This window comes from Puma concolor, chromosome B2, assembly GCF_028749965.1.
Source record: "Puma concolor isolate L17-30 chromosome B2, mPumCon1.1.hap2, whole genome shotgun sequence".
In the NCBI taxonomy this organism is placed as follows: domain Eukaryota; kingdom Metazoa; phylum Chordata; class Mammalia; order Carnivora; family Felidae; genus Puma; species Puma concolor.
In genome coordinates, this window is record NC_141671.1 from 13,240,020 (window position 1) to 13,263,319 (window position 23,300).

Consider the following 23,300-nt stretch of genomic DNA (forward strand, 5'->3'; position numbering starts at 1 on the left):
TCTGGGAACTTGTAGCATCTCCTCACTTCTCAAAATAGACCCACTCTTTCCCAGAACCCTGGACCTCCTATTGACTGCCACGTTTTATGCCCCCTTCTAGCTACTCCAGCGCCTTGACCCTGCCACAGCTCCTCCTCATAGTCTTATGATTTTGAGTATTTAACCTATGTGAAGTAGTGACAGATGAATCACGTCTTGATCCTCGTTAAATTTCCAGCATGCAAGAATAACTTACGTACTCAATGAACGAAGGATTGCTAGAAATCGACGGGAGACTGAATCAGGTACAGGAATCGTAGAAAATAAATGCCCATCTCTCAATTTTTAAAAGGTTATTTTCTGGAAATGATCCTACTTGTGCCGGACTGAATTTCTGTTGCAGTTGAAATCACATCCTTCAACTGCTACAGCTCATCATCAGTTACATATATAACGCGCCGCATTCTAGACGACACCCAGCAGCACAAATGAGCACACCTGGGCATACTTACAGCAGATCCCAGCAGCAGCAGCGAGGCATCCCACAAAGTATATTCCCAGAGTCTGTCCCCTGAGACCGTTACTGTTCAGACCCCGACAGGTACTCATCTGTCCAGGCAACTGACTAGCTGCATCATCTGGGTCTAAATCGTTACCTTCCAGGGGCGCCTGGGTGGCTCAGTCAGTTAATCGTCTGACTTTGGCTCAGGTCATAATCTCACAGTTCTTGGGTTTGAGCCCCGCCTCGGGCTCTGTGCTGAGAGCTCGGAGCCTGGAGCCTGCTTCGGGTTCTGTGTCTCCCTCGCTCTCGGCCCCTCCCCCACTCGTGCTCGCTCTCAAAAATAAACATTAAAAAATTAAATTGTTACCTTCCACTTCTGCCATTCCTCTCCTCCAACACCTTCTGGTCCCATCCCCAATTTTTACTTTGCGTCTGCTTACATAGATTACTCCGTTTTCGCCTACATTTCAACCCTAGACCAGAAAGCAGAGGAGTGAATAAGTGGATGAATGTTCTCGATTAGAGCCAATACCCCCAACGTTTTCAAGTTTTCCATATATGACCACGATAGATACCAAGCGTGATGTCACCAATGCTTTTTTTTTTAGTGAAGACAACTGGCTTCAATGACAAAAACTGTGATGACTCCAACAGCCATGTTTGCTTTAAAGTCTTTATTATCCTGAATACAAAAGACAGAAGTCCTTGAGGATATAACAGAGTTCTTTATGTGGAAACATTATTTTTTTTTTTACAAGTGAAAAAATAAATACCTCTTGGAATAAAGGCTTATATGCTAATATGTGCCATAAAAAAGTAGAGTTTTAATATTTGACAAAATGTCTGTGCAAAGAAACAAATGCATAAACACATTACTGCTACATTAAGGCAATATGAAAAGTATACTCGGAAATCTCAGTAAAGTGACAGTGTAGGTTCCTAGCTTTAACTTAGCTAGTATTGCACCCAATAAGGTCATCTAGGTGTCCCGACGTCCTAGAAAACCCACAAGCTGACCAGCGTCCAAAATGCCCAAGTGGGAGTGGATAACTTGATTAAGAACAAAGAAACGAAGAAGCTCCAAACCCCTCTGAGACGTAGGGAGGGGACAACTGAACGTTAATATGTAAGCACTTACAAAAAAAAAAAAAAAAAAAAAAAAAACAGAAACAAAAAGCATACAATCTCTAAGATACCTATGATAAGGCTGTAAAGGCTCGATGGCTCAAGCAAAAGCGACCCCACCGGATGAAGCTGGAGTTTTGGGGAGAAGTGGAGAACCCCCCGGTTTGTACACCGGGAAGCTTCATCTCCGCGAGCAACGCTTGGCTTTCCGAGGAACGTGGTTCCCTCTTCAACTGAAATAATCTACTCCACCAACTCAAGAGCCCAAGGAGTGAGGACTGCTCCACAGAAATCTTCTTACCAGACCGGTAGCGTCTTATAAATCGCAAGACGTGGGGGTGAGGAGACGGGGAGGGAAGAGGAAGCCGTGCACACCGAGTGACTGGTTTTCTACCAGCCAGACCGGTTTACATCGGGCAACCTGGTGATCAACCTTTTACAAGTCGCAGAATTGATCTTTGCGCCTGTTTGCCTTCCAATCATTCTCGACCAAGTTATAAAAACAGAAATGACATTAAAATGACGGTTTCCTTAAGAAAAATTTCCTATTAAAATGTTCAGAGCTCCATGACCGTACAAAAAGAACCAAGTAAATTCTTAAAACGAATTCTTACAAAATTTGCTGCAAGTAGGAAACTTACCTTGGGATACATTAAGGAGACTTAACAATATCCTTTCCTAAAGGGTACCCAACTTTTTGGCTATGCTGCCACTTAACTGACATCAAAGATCTGACTTACTCCTTTACTTGATCATAAGAAGAATGAGCCCAAGGAACATGTCTGTGTCCCAGAACCCTTCCTGGTCCCCACCACTGCAGGTGCGGATTCTACGCATGGTTTGTTTTGATGGGGAGGAATATTCTTTTGAGTCTTCCTTTTTTTTTTTTCTTTTTCTTTTTTAAACACTGCATGGCAGATGGGTGTCAGAGTACTTATTTTCTCCACGATCGTTTTTTAGTTTAAGTAATAGTGCAGTTCACGGAAACGTGGCTTGTCCAGTTAAGTGCACGACACGTCAGATCACGGTGAGGTTGAGGAGACTGGTGTGGGTCGGTAGGTAGACGTGTTGCACGTGTTCCACCCGCGACCTGCAGACCGGACAGGACTGGAAAAGAGAAGCCAACAGTATTTGTTAGGACACCTTCAAGGATGGGTCTTCAGTTTCACGTGTGGCGCCTACTCTGTTCCGTTTGCTAGTAAGTGGTGGTCACAATTATTTCTAGCTCTCCACTGGTAGAGATCTTTGTTTTCTAACGGGCTTGAAATTCTATACCTTACAAGGGGCTCAGAATACTGGGGAAAAGTATGAAGTGCAGGCAATTAGTTAGGTTTGCAGTCACGCGCTAAACCAGGCACAACGAGTGGCTGCTGAAGAACTACTGCCGTGCAAGAAGGCTGTGGTCCCTCCAGGGGCCGATTGTAACCCCTTCTGGCAGTGAGGCAGGAAATCTGAGACCCTTCCGGAGTCTGGGCGGCTGGCTGACTCAGACCAGCGTCACTGGGTTAATGCCATGTGGCCAGTGAACATGGCTCTGCTCCAAGTCGCAGGTCACAGCGCCACATCCCCGGCTGGCTTCTCAGCAAGCACTGTCCCTCCCCCACCTTTCCCCCCAACCCCCCCCCCCCACCACAGGGGAGCCTTAGGCATGGGGATCAGACCAAGTAGGTGGAAAAAGGCAAATCTGTGACCGCTTCTGGAGAAATAACTCCTTGTAGTAGAACGATCTACTCTTCAGAAAGACAAAGGCATCCTTCCTGATGGCTCATTATAGGACCCTAAAAATAGTTCTGAAATTAGCAGCTTTTGAAGGACTGGATATTTAGGGCTTTTTTTAATTTATTTTTAAAAATGTTTTATTTATTTTTGAGAGGGAGACAGAGCATGAGTCGGGGAGGGGCAGAGAGAGAGGGAGACACAGAATCCGAAGCAGGCTCCAGGCTCCGAGCTGTCAGCACAGAGCCTGATGTGGGGCTTGAACCCGTGAACTGTGAGATCGTGACCTGAGATGAAGTCAGCCGCTTAACTGACTGAGCCACCCAGGCGCCTCCCCTCCTACTATTTAAAAATTTTTAAATGTATTGAGGGCTTCTTTTAAATAAAACCACACTGACATTAAGCAAACAGTTCTTAGAAATGAAAACGAACAGAAAAAATTATTGTAAGAGGAAATGTAAGGTGCAAGAAAGGAAAACATACATGACTTTTATTTTTTGTACTGATATTAAAATTAGTTTGACTTACTAAAGGCCAATCCAAGATGCCCCCTAGAGGCATATGGAGCCATCAAAGAAAATTAATCACAGATAATCACAGAGCAAACAATCCACCCATGGATAACTACAAGGTAGCTATAACTAAAACCTCTTAAGTATTCTTTTTCAAGTATTTTAAGTAAATAATAAAGACCATCCTCCTGAGGAGGCTGGGTGGCCCAGTCGGTTAAGCTTCTGACTCTGGATTTCGGCTCAGGTCATGATCTCAGTTTGTGGGTTGGAGCCCTGTGTTGGGCCCTGTGCTGACAGCACAGAGCCCGCTTGGGATTCTCTCTCTCCCTCTCTCCGCCCCTCAACTCTCCCTCTCTCAAAATAAATAAATGAACTTAAAAAAATTTTTTTTAATTAAAAAAATAAGAATAAACAAACTTAAAAAACGAAACAAAACAAAAACCATCCTAAGCGTTGGGAAGCGGGAAGACACACAAATGGAAGCTGCAAGTCCTGAACCAGTGGTCGGGAGGCCTGGGTTCTAGCCCCCGGTCACCCCACTGACTAAGACGCGCTGCCCTGTGAATCTGAGCCTCGTTCCCAGAACCTGAAAAAAGCCTACGGTTTACGGCAGTTACACTGTGGCAAATACTACGGCGATCCAAAATGTCCCCTTAGAGCAACACCTCTGGGGTCCCCGAACGCGGGGACCCTAGCCGGGCGTGGCGGGGCCCTCCGGCTTGCACCTGGCACACAGCAGGCGCTCAGGAACCCCGGTCACAGCGGGGAGAGAGCCCGCCCGCCAGGGGAGGGCCGCCGAGCACCCCTCACCTGCAGCTGGGCGGCGCAGCCCTCACAGCACACAGTGTGGCCGCAGGGGCAGAAGGCGGAGTTGATCTCCTCCTCGCAGCACACCATGCACAGCATGGCCTCCTTCAGCTTCCGCAGCTTCTCCTGGAGCGCCCTGGTCTGCTGGCAGCTGAGGCCCTCACAGCTGGTGCAGTTCAGGCCGCTGTCCGAGGACTTGAGCGGGGAGTTCGGAGGGCTGGGGTCGCTTCTCGAAACGAGGTCCACGACGCCGGCGTTGTACAGGGCTCTCCTGGCGTGGTCGTACACCTCCTTAGACGTTCTTTTGATATCGAAGACGTACTTCTTGCCGAGGTTGATATTCTCATTCAGAAACAGAGACGCCAAGTGGCCCTTCAGGTCTCGGCTGTACTGCATCATGACGGCGCTGGTCACCGTGTCGCACCTGCAGGGAGACGTGGCACGTCAATACCTACAAGCCCGGGCACTTCTGTGACTCAGACCTTCAAATGCTGCCGTGAATGAGAATATTCTGTGGCAGCAGACATTTATATTCTTGTGTGCATGCCTGCAAGTAAATTCTTCCAGTGGTATCTGTGCTAAACATTTTCATGATTCTACCTCCGGGTTTCTCCAGTGTCCCCAAAGGACCTTGACGAAGGAGTGATAAACGCAGAAACAGTGAGCGTGCGCCCTCACCTCCGGGGACACAAGCAGTCGTCAAAAACAGCTTGTGGCGAGGAAAAAAGGACATTTTCTTCTTTCAAGTCCTGGCTTTTATGTTAAAAATTTCTACAAATTTTCCATTCTGCTCCAAGATTTGTGTGTCTACCTTAACATAAAAAAAGGTTAAGATGGCAATTAAATTTCTTAGCTTCAATTTCTCAAATATTTGGGTCAAATCACAAGTCTACCTTAAAGCACCTTCTGAAACGAGGGTATTGCTACTGTCAGTAAAAAAAAAAAAAAAAATCCTTGTACTACGGAGTGAGGAATCGGGATAGCGGCTCCCCCACAAGGACGGTTAGGTCATCCTGTGGGGATGCGTTAAAGCCGTCGTGGGACGGGTCCAACCACTCAGAGCTCCCGGGAGAGGAGCTGCCGTGAGGAAAGAAGGCAAGAGAAGCGGGGGGAAGGGGTCTGTGCAGCTCACTCCCACGCACGTTCTGTGGTAAAAGCAGCACCACGTTGAGAAGGCCCCCACCGCCACGCAGAATAGAACGAACAAAATGTTCGAGAGCGGTGGATTTCTTGAATTCTGACCAAGATTCGTGGACACGGCGATACCAGAAACCGTAGGCCCCTTGGTGGCACCTGAAAACTTAGAGCTGCAGACAGACGCTCGAGCTGTGGGGACGGAGCACTACGTGCCTGTAGAAAGCGTGCGTCTCCGTTATCGCTCGGTAGAGCCCGCTGGCGGCCCTGGTGCTGATCATCTTGAACAAGAGCACGACGCTGTTTCCGGACTCCTTGGTGACGGTCAAGTACACGTTCTTCCCCGACTGGGTGGCCATCTGGACCACCGGGTAAGCAATCCTGAAACACGGGACGAGAAGGTGAGCAAGCCCGGAAGGAGAGGCCCGTCATGGTGTGTGCCCTTTCGTAGGACTCTCCTGTGCTCAGGACCCCGAAGTAGAATCAGATCGCTCTAGGACTCCTAGTAAGCACTTGGCTCCCTAGTCATAGAGGCGCGTTGGAAACCAGTTGTGGAGAGAAGTGTTGGGAGTGATGCGCGTGTGCGCGCACGTGTGTGTAGGTGGAAACGCGAGTTTTACAGCAGTGAACGTACTTAAAAAATATTAACTCTGCCACATCAATACACTTGAGTTTGTAGTTTAAAGAGTAATTCAGTGGTTATCGAGGCCTGACTCAAATTAATATACATACCCAAAATGAAACATTTCATCCCCAAAGGATAACTAATTGTCTAGCAAATCCCTTTCCAGTTTTATCTATTTTAATAATCAGAGCTACAAAGGGATATATGCACATTCGGGGCTGAAACAAAATGGAAGACGTAGGTACGTTACCTATTAATTGGGCAAAAGTCGTCTTTGCAAATGGAGATTCCTTCAGGTCCAACCCCGATGAGGAGTTTCTGCCCTTCACTGTCCCTCACGGAATGCCACTCTATGCCATAGTTTTCCATCGTGGACACGATTTGTAACACCTGGTATTCGGCAGAAGCCTGGCTGGTCCCCTCCAGCTCCTTATGCTTGGCCACAATGCTGCAGGATGCCAAAAGGGCAGAGAGGCGTGGGCAGATTAACGCATGTGGTCCTTAGAGAGGAAATCTGTATCATTTTCCCTAGTGAATCATACAGACACTGCCATTTATGTGTAACACTTAAAGTGATATAGCAATGACATTTCATTTGTTTAGCAAATTTGTAATAATATACTTCTAAGACACTGCTCCAGATCTCAACTATTAGACATTTTAGTAAAAAAGCAAGTGGAGAGGCCGGATAGAGGTGAATTGGAAGAATTATGGAAAATCTCTAAAAATATACATGAGACGTTTTGTATGTAGGTACTTCTCATGCAAGGGTCTACTTTGTAAGTTTCGTTGTAATATAGCATTTTAGGGGCGTCTGGGTGGCACAGTCGGGTCAGTTAAGTGTCCAGCTTTGGTTCAGGTCATGATCTCATGGTTTGTAAGTTCAAGCCTTGCACTGGGCTCTGTGCTGATGGCTCAGAGCCTGGAACCTGCTTCTAATTCTGTGTCTCCTTCTTTCTCTCTGTCCCTCCCCCACTCATTCTCCCCACCCTCCTCAAAAATAAACAAACATTAAAAATATATATATAGCATTCTAAGGGGTTGATTAGATCATCAGCAGGATTTATTCTGTCTACTGCGGCAGACAGCCTCCAACATAGTCCTTGAAGATCCCCACCTCCTGGTATTCACACTCTTGTGCGAATCCCTTCACCTGAGTGCTGAGTGCCTGTTGTGTTGATCACTGGCTGGATTCATAACTTGCTTCTAATGAACAGAATATGGCAAAAGTGGTGAGATGTCACTTCTGAGATTAAGTTCTAAAAAGACACTGACCTCTGTCTTGGGTGTTCTCTCTTGCTCTGACTTGGACTGCTGGTCCTGGGGGGAGCCAGCCACCTCGTTATGAAACAGCCCCTTCGAGAGGCCCATGCGGTGAGGGAATAAGGCCCTGCCAACACGCCACAAGAATCAACGTGGAAGGGGACCCCTCCTTCGGCTGAGCCTTCAGATGACACTGAACTCTACCAACAGCCTGCCTGCAGCCTCGTGAAAGGTCTTGATCCAGAGAACCCAGTCAAGCCATGGCCAGATTCCTGACCCACAGGAGTGTGATATATAGTTATTAAGCCACTAAGTTTTGGGGTAACTTGTCCCCCAAGAACAGATAACTAAGATAACACCTATTTTGGCCTCTTTGTTTAGTCTTTGCTGGGATGAAGAAAATACTAATAGACATGACAGACTTTTGAAGAGACCTGCATTTTTAGATTTTTTTTTAATGTTTATTTTTGGGAGAGAGAGCAGGAGCAGGGGAGGGGCAGAGAGAGAGGGAGACACAGAATGGGAAGCAGGCTCCAGGCTCTGAGCTGTCAGCACAAAGCCCAACTTGGGGCTCGAACCCACGAACCATGAGATCATGACCTGAGCAGAAGTCGGCCACTTAACCGACTGAGCCACCCAGAGATTTGCATTCTTAAGAGTTCAGAGATTTAAAAAATTCCCGTTCCATAGCATTTTATATAAGGGCATAGATTTAGGTGGATTGTTTTGTGCCTGTAAATCTCTCAGAAGGAAGGCTGAGACTCTTTAGAAAACAACTTGGCTAAACTGGGTAATGGCCTAGTCTTAACCTTACCAAATATCTGTATATATACCGTAGATTCATATTCTTTGGGAAATATGTATAAATTCACTAGATCTATGAATGTAAATAGTCACCTCCACAGCAGCCTCACCTGTTCAAGGTGGCACTGGAGAGTTCCTTTGCACAGAGCTCCTCGTAGCTGTACTTGGCAGTGTTCTGATTATAGTCTCCGAACTTGGTTTGGGCCAGGAGGGCGCTGAGTTCCACTGCCTGCTCCGGGGAACACTGGAGGTGGCCGGCCAGGAGGGTCTCCTTGATATGCAAGAAAAAGATATGCCTGCAAAGCAATGTGACAATGAGGTTACCCTGGGGACTAGCCTGATGTCAAGCTCAACCGGGGGACTAGCTTGATGTGCAATCTCACAATCCCTTTTCGGTAAGGAACACACAGTCACTTAAAAAGCCACCCTGAAAACGCTCACCACTAAAAAACATTTTTTTTTTTTTGTTTTTAGTATGAAGGCAAAATAAATCTAAGGACTTTCATTTCTCCGGAATAAAAAGCGTAACTCAGACAAAACAAATGTGAGACAAGCTCAGGAATATTCAATTTAGCACATACAAAATAATCTCACAGAGGTTTCCGCATTTCATTTTTTTTAAAAGAAATTCTGTTCACATAAACTTGATCTTGACATGGACTTGGTATCTTAGATCCTCACCTTTATTCAAATGACCCCCAAATCTCTAGTCTTTGCCCCAACCTCTGTAAGCATCATATTCAGATGTCCAACTGCTTACAGACGTCTCCACTTGGATGTTCAGTATCCTAATTTCACTGTTCAAAACCAAACTCACTGTTTTCCTTCCCAAACCCACTTTTCTCCCAGTGAAGACCAGAGACTCGTTTATTATTTTACCCCAAGACCCACTTTTGATTCTTCATTTTATTCCCATCTACTTTCTGTCTCTGAAAACTCCTTAAATCCAGTTTACTCTTCCCATTTTTACCTCAGATGTCCTACTTGTGGCTCCCAACTGTCAGAGAATTTACAATCTCCCCAAAGCTGATCTCTCTCGACTCTGCTAATCTACCTTCCAAGCTACTTTCTTCTGGGATAAGCTTGCCATCTCTCCGCTCAAAATCCTTCAAGGGAGGGGTGCCTGGGTTAAGCGCCCCACTTCAGCTCAGGTCATGATCTCACGGTTCGTGAGTTCCAGCCCCGCGTCGGGCTCTGTGCCGACAGCTCAGAGCCTGAAATCTGCTTCGGATTCTGTGTCTCCCCCACTCTCTGCCCCTCCCCTGCTCGTGCCGTCTCTCTCAAAAATAAACATTAAAATAAATAAAAAATCCTTCGAGGGATCCCGACTGTTTGCCGAAGAAGCGTGCTGTTGGCATGTACCCAAGCTTCTGTGGGTGTGGCCCCCAATGTCCAGCCACACAATCCACCATTCCCCCCAGCCACTGTGCTCTGGGAAAGGGACAATTCCTCTTCCTGGAAAGGCCAAGCACGCTCACGTCTCCACGACTCTCGTCTTGGCTGTTCCCTGTGTCCTGCGGGGTATTCTTTTTGTTCCCTCATTTAGATACCTTTTTGTCCACATCACCTGCAAGCTGTTTATTCCTCTCTTACAGTATTTGACATATTCTGATTTTCTACCACAGTTAGCTGCACATAAGTGGATGTCTTAAGTGTCCCTGGCACCACAGAGCTCTACAAATGGACGTAAAACTGCACATTGCCTGTGGTCAGTTTCTTTCCCTACCTAAGTTGCAGTCCTTGTGTGCCTGCCCCAGTTGCATATGATACTACGCTCCGTTCACTATGAGGTACGTCAGACTTAGAAACTCCTAGGAAACTCCACGTAGGTTGCCTGCCAATCCAGCTCCGCCAAGATTCTCAACGGAGTATCCAAACTGCGACAGGCCAGTCTAGATTATAAAATTGGTCTCTGGCAAACGTACAGGTATAACCTTCCTTTGATGACTTGTTATAGCCTCTCAAACTTGCTTAAATGCCACAATATTCCTTCCACTAACAACTGAATTACGACCAGCAGTAAAGCTCTAACACTGCTCTGAATAGGGCTCGTAAGCCCAGCTTCCCGCTTGAGCTGGGTATCCTTAACACTGCTTTTATGCTTTTATTTCTACTCTCGTCTTAACGTCTGACGTCCCCGGTGGAGGGAACAACATGAGCAGTGAAAGAAAAGCCAAGGGAAGAGGGGCTGAGACACACAAGGAGGGGCTCTACGGACAGTCTCACAATGTCAGGCAGGCAAGAGCCGTTAATCTTCCTTAAAGAGATGTTTGAATTCAATGTTTTGTGTGTTCTAGAATGATAAAGAAATATTTAAAATGATCACACTCCGCCAAATACTGCAGGGTTGTCTTTATCGAGAGCCCCGATGAAGAAATCACGGTAAGAATGCATAACGGCACTGAAAGGAGAGAAGCATGGTTTTTATTAACCCAAACATCTGTTAGTCTTTAAAGTATTTCTGACACGCTGCTAAACTGAGGAGGGGGTCCCTACTGGGGCAAAGAAATAAGCACGAAAATAACTCGTTCTGAAACAGCTATCTGAGCAGCGGAGGGCGGGCATTCCCCACGGGATGTCGGCGTCACGATGCGGCTTTGGCCTTCGAAAGCCTTTTTTAGATGACCATTTGGTAAACTTCATCTTGGTGAACGCATCTGTGTTTGTAGGAGACACAAATCTGAATATGTGCTTAAAGATGAAATGGTGTGCTGTAGGATTTTAAGGGGGAATCCAAAAAACAAGTCTCCTAAATCTGATCTCTGCTCGTGTGGAAAGGTCTTTTCACGTATTGCCCCACGATCAACCTAGAGACTAGTCTTCTGCTTTATGAAAGAGTTGTGTGTAGCCTGCAACAGAAGACTTGCTAAGTCTATCCGATTTCTTTTTCCAAACTGTCCACACCCGCTTCTGGAGAGGCAGCTGCCGAAATCAGGCAAAAAAGCAGTAACAGAGTATTAACAGGTGGTCAGCAGGGTGAGACCGAACGCCAATCTTTTCTAGGCCTGTGGGTCAGAATTTTTTAAACGGAGGAGAACAACCGGCCTTTTGTACGTACTCCACATTCTAGGCCGAAATGCAATCGATACCCTGTGAGTGGAAGAATCCTCCCCTTTACTATTTACGTCAACTCTCCGATACGGTTCTTCCTGCATTTTGCCAATTTCAAGGCTATAAAGCAACCTTTTCGTTTTGAGTCAACAAATATTTGTCATTCATTGCCTCTGTGCCAAGCCCTACCCTGGAGTTACAGTATGAACATATCTGATAGATCCTTTTTTAGATGGAACTTACAGCTTTTTCGTGTGAAGGTGCATATCCCTATCCCAGTTAACTCCAGACACAAGCTGGTTTTTGGGTGACAAATTTTTATGTTCTCTAGGAGAACGGCACCATGGAGCAGTGACAGCAAAGGTCACCAGCTGTGGTGAGCCATCAGCAGACTCTATTTAACGTGCTCTTTCTAACAGGGAAGATGACAGAGCTTGGAGACGTTCCGATAAGGAATCCAGGGATGGCTCAACAGTTAGTGGGGTGATTTTTTTTTTAAATGTTTATTTATTTTTGAGAGACAGAGACACCATGGGGCGGGGGGCAGAGAGAGAGAGGGAGACACAGAATCCGAAGCAGGATCCAGGCTCTGAGCCATCAGCACAGAGCCCGACGCGGGGCCAAATCTCGTGAACTGTGAGATCATGACCTGAGCTGAAGTCAGACGCTTAACCGACTGAGCCACCCAGGGGCCCCTGGGGTGATTTTGAAACAAGTATTTTTTTCCCCAATCATTTTCTCTTGAACCATCTGCTCTGTAACTTGTCTGGTTCATGGATTCTTCCCCATCCCTTTTTTTTTTTTTTTTTTGTAAAGTGGGTGAAAGGTTACTGATAATATCAAAACAAGCAGATGTGGACAAAGAGGTCTTGCCTGCAGTGAATTTTTTTTAGTTTTTTTATCTAAAGATCAAAAGCGGTAGACCTATCTAATTCACTTGAGGCTACATGCTAGAATCACAAACAGAAGGCCTTTGGGGAAAAAAACTTCTTTGTCTTAAGTAAATGTCTGTGAATATGTCCTGCAGACATAGGCTCAAACTGCATTTTCTATTCTGGCTGCCTGGTTGTTCAAGGTTTTACTCAGTTACTAAGAAAGTGGATCCGGTCGACGAGTGGATTGGTTGGAGGCCCAAAGTGAAACATTCTGGCTAACTTTGCATCATGGGTAGAAATGAACTCCCACGTGTTGTAGCCTAATGGAAGATTTGAAAACAAACAGTATGACGGAAACGCCCCAGTCTCATTAAAAAAAAAAAAAGTCACATATCCTTAATACATTTGTTTCAGAGTACCTCAAATTTCCTCTACTGTAAAAATTAATTCCTTTCCATAGTTTTAAGGAATACAGTTAGGTCATTTATGTTTTAACGACTGTAAGCAGAGAACTGTCCCCTGAACACTGATTTGTCTCATAAAGAAATCATCTGATAATCAAAGCAGAACCTTCTGCAAACCAACGGGAGTCACTGACCTGTCCACCATAGGCAGTTATGCCCAATCACTGCCCTCCAGTATCTTCCCAGTGACATCATTTTGAAGAACTTTCTTGTGACACAAATGTAAATCAACTATATCCACATTCACTATTAGACTCCGCATTTAAGTAACTAACCTAAAACATCTTTCAAATGGCTAAGAATCTATGAACAGCATTTCTTCCCGAGATCTGACTCACTGAACCTGGCCATCCCATCCGTTGGTGATGGCTGGTGTGTTCCCCACCCAGTTAGACCCCCTCTGAGATCATCCCGGAGTGTGTCTGCCTCAGTCCAATGAGCCATTTAACCACATCAGTTTGTTTTAAACCAAACTAACTGCCAAATCACACTTAAAAACTATCGAATAGAAAAAGGGGACACCTGGCTGGCTCAGTTGGTAGAGCATGTGACTCTTGATCTTGGGATCATGAATCTGAGCCCTACACTGGGTGTAGAGATTACTGGATAAAAACCTAAAAAAAACTATCAAATAAGAAAAAATTACTATACATGTTTTTGTTTTGTATCTTAAATTCCACCAAAACAAAAAGCAGTTCCTGATGCCCTGTAGGCCTAAACGTAAAAGTTAAAACCGTTAACACTTTTAGGACACATTGGAGAATAGCTCCATGACTTGGGGGAAGGAAGGTAGGCCAAGGTTTCTCAGTACACAGCAAGAATCATAAGGGAGAAAAACTGATACATTAGACTTGACCAACATCAAACATTTCTACTCATCAAAAGGCATTAAGAAAACAGGCAAGCCCCAGGAGAAAATACATTTACAAGACGTATCTCTGACAAAGAACTGGTATATATAAAGAATAGGTATGGCTCAAAAACAAAGGTAACAACTCGGTAAAAATGGGTAAATGACCTGAATAGATACTTCACAAAAGAAGATGTAGGAAAGGTCAATAAGCATGTGACAAAAGTGTTTGACATTACTGATCAAGAGAGACAAATCCAGCGCACCTGGGTGGCTCAGTCGGTTAAGCGTCTGACTTCAGCTCAGGTCATGATCTCATGGTTCATGGGTTTGAGCCCTGCGTCGGACTCTGTGCTGACAGCTCAGAGACTGGAGTCTGCTTTGGATTCTGTGTCTCCCTCTCTCTCTGCTCCTCCCTCACTCACACTCTTATACTCACTCTCTCTCTCAAAAATAAACATTAAAAAAAAGTTAAAAACAAAACTAAACAACCACCTCCTCTGCGATCCAGCTTTCCCATTCTTAGATTTACTCAAGAGAAATGAAGATACAGGTCTACAAAAGATTGTACTTGCAATGTTCACAGCAGCTTTACTCACAATAGCTGGAAAACAGGTGTTCATCAATAGAAGGATGGGTCAACAAACAGTAGTATATTCGTAGGGTGAAATACTATCTAGCAATGAACAAGCCATCGATATACATCAGTATGATGAATCTCTAAAAAATACATAATGAACAAAAGAAGCCAGACACTGTGTGATTCCATGGGTGTGAAGTAGATCTATGCTGGAAAAACAAACTCTGTTTGTGGAGGGGCGGGAGGGAAGGCGGGGGGGCGAGGACTGACTGCAGATGGGCCTGAGGGAACTTTCTGGAGTGCCGGTAATATTCTACATCTTAATAAGGATTTTGTTTAAACAGACACATCTGTTTGTTAAAACTCAGCAAACGGTATAATTAGGATTCGTGCATTTCATCATATGTAAATATTTTATCAAAAGAAAAAAAAAGAACTGTAGACAAATATGGAGCTCTACTTAATGATATGCATACTGAAGTATTTAGGGGGAAGTGTATGTATCCACAACTTATTTTGAAAAGCATCAGAAATAAACGTGTGATAAAGCAAGTATATTAAACTGATTAAGTGGTTAACAGTAGAATCTAGATGGGGGTATTGGTGTTCACTGCGAAAATCTTCAACTTACCTGCATGTTTGGAAATTTTCATAAGAGGTTGAGGAAATAACACTAGTGAAAATCCTTAGGGTCAAGGTTAAGAATTCAAATGAATAGCTTCTTACACCTCAAATGAACTATCAGATCTCTTCCACTCCATGGAAGGCTTGCAACTGAGAAAGAGTCATGGCCAAGTAATGACCAACCCAAGTCTCTATTCAGCTTAAGGGAATCCTTCTCAAAGCCCCAAATGCAAAATGGGAACCATGGACAAATTCGCTTTTCCTAAGGTTCCAAAGCATTTAAAAGATACAGGAGTGGGGGGGGGGTAAGGGAAATCCCCAACATCAAAAGCGATGACAACCCACACCAGAAGCACTTGGAAAAAACAGGATTACTCGCTCACAACAGATACCTGACCCAGGCAAGCAACAATCCAGCAATCGTGTAGTTTAAAAGTGTTAGCTACAATCTCTCCCAAGGGTCTAGATTGTGGTGAGTGCCATTCTAGATTGAGGAGAGGTCTGGAGGCAGGCTACAGTGGGGGCAGGACTCAGAGAATAAGTGTGCCTGGTGCCCCTGGAGTCTGACCCTATGTGCCATCTAAAGAGTCAAGTTTTATTTAAAACTACATATTTAAAATTAAAAGTTCACTTGGGTTGCATGAAAAATCAATAATGTTCTTTGGATCCTTCATACAAATATACAAGTACGAGACATTGATGAAGATACTGAATGTGCCCAGATGGGAGATCTGTGGCTAACATAAACAGACAATAATGCAAACAGCCTACACTCTGAGCAAAAAGAAAGAGTTAATAGATAAATGAGAATTCAGAAATCTAATCAATTCTTTCTGGAAACAATATACAAGTTTGTCTTACTTTCCTGGGGCCTATTTTGAGTTTGGTCATTAAAAAAAAAAAAAAACAAAAACAAAAAACAAAGGGAATGTGCCATTCTACTCTTAGGCACAGAGTTGATATGTAAAACACAGTGACACCTTTACAGCAGATAAATATTGTTGTGACATCCTACCCATCGTGAATCCTAAAAGGTAAATTATGTTAAGCAACCTTTACCAACAGTGACAATGTGTTGAAAGATCTCGAACATCATTGCAGGCCCTGGCTGAGATCCGTATGATTCGGTCGGAACACATTCAAGATTACCACCTCAAATCTGCCCATGGTTGCATGTGGCATTTGCTCTGTGGATTTCAACGGTGCTATCTTCTCTAGATCTTGACATCCAAGTGATTTTTGTTGTGAGAAAGGGAAAAATTGGGTTTAGGAAGTGCTTAGAACCTATAAATTGGTTGAAAATTAGATTTAAGAGAGCCTCTAGCTTGAAAACTATCTGAACTTCACAGAAGGTCCAGGCAAGTGGTAGTTTATTTTAGATGAGAACTAACAGCCACAAGAAACAAATGGCTTGGGGTGAAGTAGAGAGGCCGAAGGAAGGAAGCAAAAGAATGCAAGCACTGAGCAAATCCCTAACAGAGAATAATCCCTACAATACATTTTTTAATGGTGAGACGTCTCTCAGATAGTCTTAAACTTTTCAGTTCATAGAAGCAAACTGGCGAACATCAGTTCACTAAGAAAACTCATATTATCTGTGTCCGTTAACTCCATCTCTATTTATCTCTAATTTCTTAATTCATTGTTTCACCAAATGTTTATGCACCAGGCACTTGCTAGACTCTGGAGATACGATGTTGATCAGTCCCCTGCTTCATGAATTTAAGTTATTAGAGTAGCTGACAATAAACAAATTGTCACATAGGTAAACAGTAGCATTATACGCTCATTAGATGCTATAAAGGAAAGCTACGTGATGCCTTGGGACACTTCAGTCTCCTGAGCAGGGCCCAGCGGATGCTTTTCAAAGGAGTGATGAATGAGTGGAGCCTGGGAGACAGCAGGATTTAACAAGGGACAAGTCAAACTCAACACCCCTCGCTCACATCACTGAAATCTTGATGAGACTCAACGCTCAGCATTACAGCATCTCCCTGAACAGTTAGTTCAGGACTCATGGAACCCTTGTATTGAGGCTGTTTTCTGGGAAAGAATTCGGGTGTCGTTGAGTCTTAACGAAGCCCGAGTGCAAAGACCACAGAACTCTGCTAAAATGCGGCAAAGTTCCGGAGAAACAGATTTTATTGGCCGTGGATGGTATGATCACCATCTCTGAAGATGAAGCATATAATTCTCTAACCTCTGGCTGTGAAAATGTTGACAAAATCTGGTCTGAATTGCTGTGACTAACTGAGAGCCTCTGAAAGGCAAGAATTTCAAAGATCATTATTATTTCAGATCTACTTCCAGAATACATTAGTTTCACTTTTAGTTTCAATGCACAGCATGGCAAACATCTGCTGGATATACCTGCTTGCCTCTGTCTCTCAAATGTGCCAGCTGAGTCTGGACAAGACTCTCTGGTTACTTTCCAGACCCTCATTCAAAGGCAAACGTAATAATCTGGGTAAAGAATCTAAAATTAGGCCAAATCAGAGCCCAGATTAACTGTATCAATCTAAGCAGACATGTGATACAGTTGGGTGTTTTTTGTTTTTGGAAAAATATACTCAGGGAAACATGAAGGAAAATAGAGGGGAAGCAGAAGCAAAGGAAAAAAAATTACTGCTAGAGGGGATTTTAGAGACAAGCTCTTCTTGGCCTTTTAAGAGAAATGAAGTGGGGTGGGGGGGCGGGTACTCAGTCTTGGAAGTCTGTATACCCTGGTAGTTGGGAGCTGGGCTGCACTGAGAATGCAGGGCCTCTGCCGCCCCCCACCTCGGCTCCCCCCTCCGCCGCCGCCCTCCCCCCCAGTCTCCAGTTACAAACAGGCCCTCCAGCCTATTCCCCAGCAGCCTCCCTAGTCTCTTGCAAACTAACAGATTCACTGCCCCCACTCAGACCAGCTCTACTGTGAGTACATTGCTTTAATTCTCCACAGAGGCCAATTTGGCCAGGATATTTCAGCCCCTTTTAATAAACTGTCCAGCCACTTTTCAGTATACTAAACGTACCCTCATGACTTGACTTTGAGATGGTACAAAATCACCACTCATAACCGAACTGGCAAAGCTGGGCTTACGGACAACACATGCAGATCTATTTTATTTTCACGGCATTTTACATAAATATTTTATAATGAACTGTTAAACATCAAAAAGTTTACCAGCCAGCTTTATCTGGCTAACATGACGCTAGGGAAAATAAGTAATTGTGCTCTGTTGTATCATGTACATAAAAACAACGCTAATTGTGACTTTTTTGGACCCAGGACAACTTCTCATCCTAATGAAAAGGCACAAATGCTAATTACAAATCGCTTTAGCTATTAAAAGCAGAATGCTGTATAAACTTTTCTTCAAATTCTGCATTTTGGGCAAACCTCCTGAAAACAAGTAATATTCGCCAATATTTTAAAAGCAAGTCAAATGCTTAGATCACACTGACTTTTCAATAAGATTTCAAAAGGAACTAAGATTCAATTAAAATTACCTGGGCTAACTAGGTATGTGCCTTCTCAGAGTGCTATGAGGCAGGAGTCTCAGGAGTTAAAGTCAATTGAGTCAATGTAACAGGAAATTTAATTTCAATTCTAATTCACAGAATATCTTGCATAAATAAAATGGACTTGATAATGGTTATTAACTCACTTGCAAAAAAAAGCACAGGTAAAGACCATCTAGTGGCAAATTTTAAAGTCTGTAACCATTCACAATATAAATGTATCATACTATTATGATCGCAGCCTTTGTTTAAATGATGTATTTGGTCCTCTAAGCCTCTGCACGTTTAAAAAATAAATTTGTATCATCAAAATGGATTTGCCTCTGGAGGCCCAGAAATTATTGCGAAATCATGACAGAACCACACAATGAAAACTCCAATATGTTATAATATATACGTGTGTTTCTGTATCCTTTTACTCTATTACAATTTATCACACTGAAGGGCACAGTGGAAACTTTCACAAATCAGCTTTAAGTTAGACAAATACCCAAAACCAAACAACCCCCCCCCCAAACCAACTTATTCTGATCAATATACACAGCTAAGACATCCTTAAACATGCAATCATGTGAATATTTTTCAAGACATTTTCAGGAGCACTGAGAATTCAATATACTAGCTTGTCTCAGAAAACAAAAAAAAAACTGAACATCTCCTTCACCTTTGAAAGTGCAGCAACAAGGAGAAATTTCCAATTCAAATAGTATCTCAAAAGATGTTTCTATCAGTTCTTAAGTAAACAAACAAACCACATGCTAACAACTCTTAAAGGGTTTTGCTCACTTACCATTACTCAAGATTGTCACACTCACATTTCTCATGTGTAAGGGCAACTTTCCAAACCAAAGGATTATGAAAAATACTAGAATTTAGACCCAGAGTTTGTTGTGTTTAAAAGTCATTTTTTTTCTTTTTGGTCATTGTTTGTTTGTTTGTTTACATGCCACTCTAAGATTTAGGTCTCTTGCATTTCAGCAATAAATACTGAACACTACTTTCCTAAATTGGCTCATCCTTGAGAAGTATTACAGTCAGTCCAGGAGAGAAAACATTTCTGTTGGAAAAAGGAAACCGTATGCCCCAGTTGCCTACCACTACTGGTGGTTTTCTAGAAGATAAATTTAACAGTCTAAACAATCACGTGTAAACATGTTTGTGGGCTGGAGATTGGCTACACCTTACAAAGTTTTCTTACTAAGTTTTCAAGAAATGTAAAAAGTTAAAAAAAGAAATCTGCATTAAGTGGGACAGAGCTCTTTGCTGCATATTGTAATCTGACACTAGGCTGAAGTTGACTAAGTTTAAGTAACCCAAGAGGAACTGTTTCCTGCTTTCTGTTAGAACAGTCTACAATGACCTGTATTAACACTGCCGAGACAGAGGTTACTATCGGGCATTAGATGCTGCTATCAGGAAGTCAGTTGGGTTTCTAATTTTTTTCCCTCCTGTGCCGTGGCACTGATCCTGAGTGTTAGTAAGACTTCAACCCTGCTCCCTCGTTGTTTATAAAGACAAGAAAAACCACAGGAAGAGCTAGAAAATGTACCCCAGGCCAACTAGGCGGCTCCCTGTTCACCTCGACAAAAGGGCTGTGCCGTGCAAAACTTCTCAGTTATGAACCAACTCACTCTGCAGCAAACAAATTTGCCTGTGAACATCTCTGGGGAGGTGCAACGGCCCTTTCTCAACGGAATCAAAGGTCTGGTTGACATTGGTTTAGTTCAGCATCACTTTACCTAGTCTGCTCCTGTAAGATGAGATGAGGTTCCACGAAGAACTTGACTCTCAGTTTGAGCCGGTAAGGGGCTAGCCCATCCATCTGCTGGGAGATCCGATTTCTCAGATTTAGCCATAAACTTTCACCTTTGCTACCCGTAAACTGCAGTCCAAAATAATCAACTTCTATAATTCCCAACCGCCTGCACACCTAAAACAAAAATGAATGCAGCATGGATGAGCAAACAGTCCATGTAGTCAAAGCAAAACTCAAGGACTCCATCTGAGTCTAAGATCCCTGCCTACTTTTTGCAAAGTTCAAGGAAGGTGTTACAATTCCTGCCTTAAAGCTGTAACAACAAAGTTCTAAGCTTCCAGTGTTCCTACACTAATAGTGAGGCTTGTGCTTCGGTTAACACCGAGGAGATGGTCGATTGCAGCAGAGAAAAAGGAATCCTTAAAACCAGCCTTCCAGAAAGGCTGAGGAAAGGAATCTACGGGGTATTTTCCCTCTTATTCCCATCACGGGAATTCCCTCCACCAGCACAATCTGCACAGCTGATCTGGCAGATTATCTGGACAATTTTAACCATCTGGACTCCAAAAAAACAAACACGCCGAGGAAACACGCCACAAGTGTCAGCGAAGCTTGTTAAAAGAGGTTTTCCAAACATCTCAGGTCTGGGGGGGTTTTCAGGGCATGGCGTCCCACTGGAGATCAAATTTGCTGTCTGTCATACCCATATGCACTGTTTGGAACCATTCTTCTTTACTCCTTAGGAAACACGAGCTTTAAAGACAACGGAGGGGTGGATGACCAAAAACCCAAGGTCCTCTCGAGCCCCGCAAACCGGCAGGTGCAGGTGAACGGTCCATTTCAGAAGCAGCAAGAGACAAGGGCCGGGCTTGTCTGCCAAGCAACCCCAGGGACCAGCGCCGGCCAGCAGCCACCTCATCTCGGGACTCGGGTGGCGCTGCCAGGCCCGCGGGGACCCGAAAGGCGGCATCATGCACACACCTGCGGCAGGTGGGCTGGACCGCCTTCTTCCGGGAAAGTGCGGGACTGGGAGTGGGGTGGGGGGCAGGGTGGGAGCTTCCTCCCCCCCCCACCCACCACGCGCTCCCAGCGTGCGGGGACCGCGTGCCCCACGGCCACGGGGAGGAACGGGGGGCGGGCCGGGCGCCTGGGGCGCGCTCCCCCCCCCCAAGCCGCCCCCCCCCCCCGGCCGCCGCCGCAGCGCCGCCCGCCCCCTGGCAGGCGGCGAGCCCCGGAGCCCGGCGCCGCCGCGAGGCCCCTCCGCCTCGGGGGACCGGCCGGGGCCCCCGCCTGGCCCCTCGTCGTCACCTGGTTGAGGCAGTCCTCGCCGTTGGCTTTCGCCTCCACCTCCACCTCCATCAGCACCGCGTCCGGCCTCGTCACATAGCACAGCATGGCTGGGGCCGCCGCTGCCGCCACAGCCGCCTCCTCTTTGGTGTGCGCGGGGCTGCCGCCTCGCCACCGCTCAGACCCAGCCCCGGGCTCGGCGAGGCTGGCCCTCGGGAGGCTGCAGCGCCGCAGACCCGTGCTCCGCGCCCCCCGCGCCCTCCCCGCCACCCCCTCGCCAGCCCGCCCGCCGGCTGCCCGGGTCTCCGCGGCGGCGCCGCACTCCAGCAGCCCGACTGCCTGCGGCGCTACAGGGACTCCTCTGATATAGTGGCCCCGCCCCCTCCGGCTGGGGCTCCCGCCAATCACGGCGGCCCCGCCCCTCCTCCGCCGCCCCGCCGGCCAATAGCGGCGTCCGCTCGGCCGCGGCCCGACCTGCCAGCGCCGGCCGAGTTTCCCCGGGCCGCCTGGGGAGGTGGCAGCTTGCGGACGCCGAGGGCTTGCGGGAGGAGGGCGGCCCCGGGACGGGAAGGAACGTACCCGCCGCCTCTGCCCGCTGGGCGACGCTGCTCGGAGCGGGCGGCCGCCCGGCGCGCGGAGGCGGGGGCGCCTCTCTTTCGGGCTGGAATGTATGGCGATGCGCCGCCTCCGAGCTGCCGCTGTTTTTCAGAAGCCTTGGGTCGATCGCGGAACGCATTTCGGGAGGTGAACATAAAAAGGAAAGCGAGCAACCCCAACGCCAAAAGCAAACCGTCTTCCCCTGGGGTTTGCCACGGTGGGTTGTTGGAAGGCGGAATGGCTGCTCCTCATTTTAGACCTCGTCCGTGGAAAAACAAAACCTGAGCCTGAAAGTTTTTGCAGTGGACCAATGAGCCAGGGAACTTGATCTAGTGCTTCTGTATAAATCCTCCCTGGAGGCTTCTATTTACTGGTTGTGCTCAATCAAAACACCTTACAGGGCTCTAAGGCCCTCTCTCGGGGTAGCGCATCGTGTCTCATGTGTTATTCATTCATTAAACGTTAATTGATCACTTGCTGTGCTGCCAGTCCCTTTTCTCAGGCAACCAGATGTTATCCCCATCTTGAAGGTTAGGGACTTATCTCAGAACCGAACAGGTGGTATAACCTCAGTAGTAGCCATTAACAATTTAAGGCCTACAGCTCTTCACTCGTTCCTCTTTGCCAGTACATTAGTTAGCCTACCTGTTTGGTTTCTTTATAGGAGAAATGAAAAGATGGGATTTCAGCCCTGGACCCTTGAAAAACCTACTTCATCTCTCTGAAGTTCAGTGTTTTCAACAGTAAAGTAGAAACCCCAATATCTGCTCTGCCCTCCCCTGCCCAGCATTGCTATGAAGAACTGCAGAGACATGTCCAGGAGGGCATTTGAATGACCCTGTATTTGCAGGGAGACCTATAATGTCAGCTGTTATTGCCTGCCAGTGGCTTCTGTCCTTACCTCTTTTCCTGAGTCTCCATGATCTCCGTCCCACTGGCCTTAATTGCTAAAGAAATAGGAAGGGCATCATAGCAGAAGGCTCCAGGGAAGGATCCTATCACAGTCTTTCACTAACACCAACTATGGGTAAACCTGTAAGGAGTCAAAGGTTACCCCCCAGTACCCCCACCAGTGCTGCAGGCAGACAGGTGCACTGACGCTGCTTTCTTTGTGTCTTTCCAATACACTTCGCTACACTGTGCTGTTGAAATAGTCTCCTCTTGTGTCAACTCCTGTCCCTCATTTCCTTAATTCCAGTTTACTGACTGGGAAATTTATAAGAGAGACCATATTTGGATCATTGT

The 23,300-nt window shown here is 45.7% G+C and overlaps 1 protein-coding gene across 1 annotated transcript; it reads right to left on the reverse strand.

The window, feature by feature from the left end:
- Positions 1-1,140: 1,140 nt before the first annotated feature.
- Positions 1,141-21,730, reverse strand: MYLIP (myosin regulatory light chain interacting protein). Its single transcript, XM_086706215.1, has 7 exons — positions 21,480-21,730; positions 20,155-20,345; positions 8,578-8,763; positions 6,651-6,848; positions 5,992-6,156; positions 4,645-5,065; positions 1,141-2,713 (listed from the first exon to the last, which is right to left on the reverse strand). Exons 1-7 carry the CDS (start codon positions 21,564-21,566, stop codon positions 2,624-2,626), a joined length of 1,338 nt encoding a protein of 445 aa, XP_086562341.1. The 5' UTR covers positions 21,567-21,730; the 3' UTR covers positions 1,141-2,623.
- Positions 21,731-23,300: the final 1,570 nt, after the last annotated feature.

What these genes read in the sequence shown, in the direction of transcription:
- MYLIP (XM_086706215.1), bottom strand. Translation starts at nt 21,566, where the DNA reads ATGCTGTGCTATGTGACGAGGCCGGACGCGGTGCTGATGGAGGTGGAG. An exon ending in GCGAGGACTGCCTCAACCAG is followed by an intron (nt 20,346 to 21,479) that starts GTGACGACGAGG and finishes TTTTTGTTTTAG; the next exon opens with GTGTGCAGGCGGTTGGGAAT. An exon ending in ATCTTACAGGAGCAGACTAG is followed by an intron (nt 8,764 to 20,154) that starts GTAAAGTGATGC and finishes ATTGCTTTGCAG; the next exon opens with GCATATCTTTTTCTTGCATA.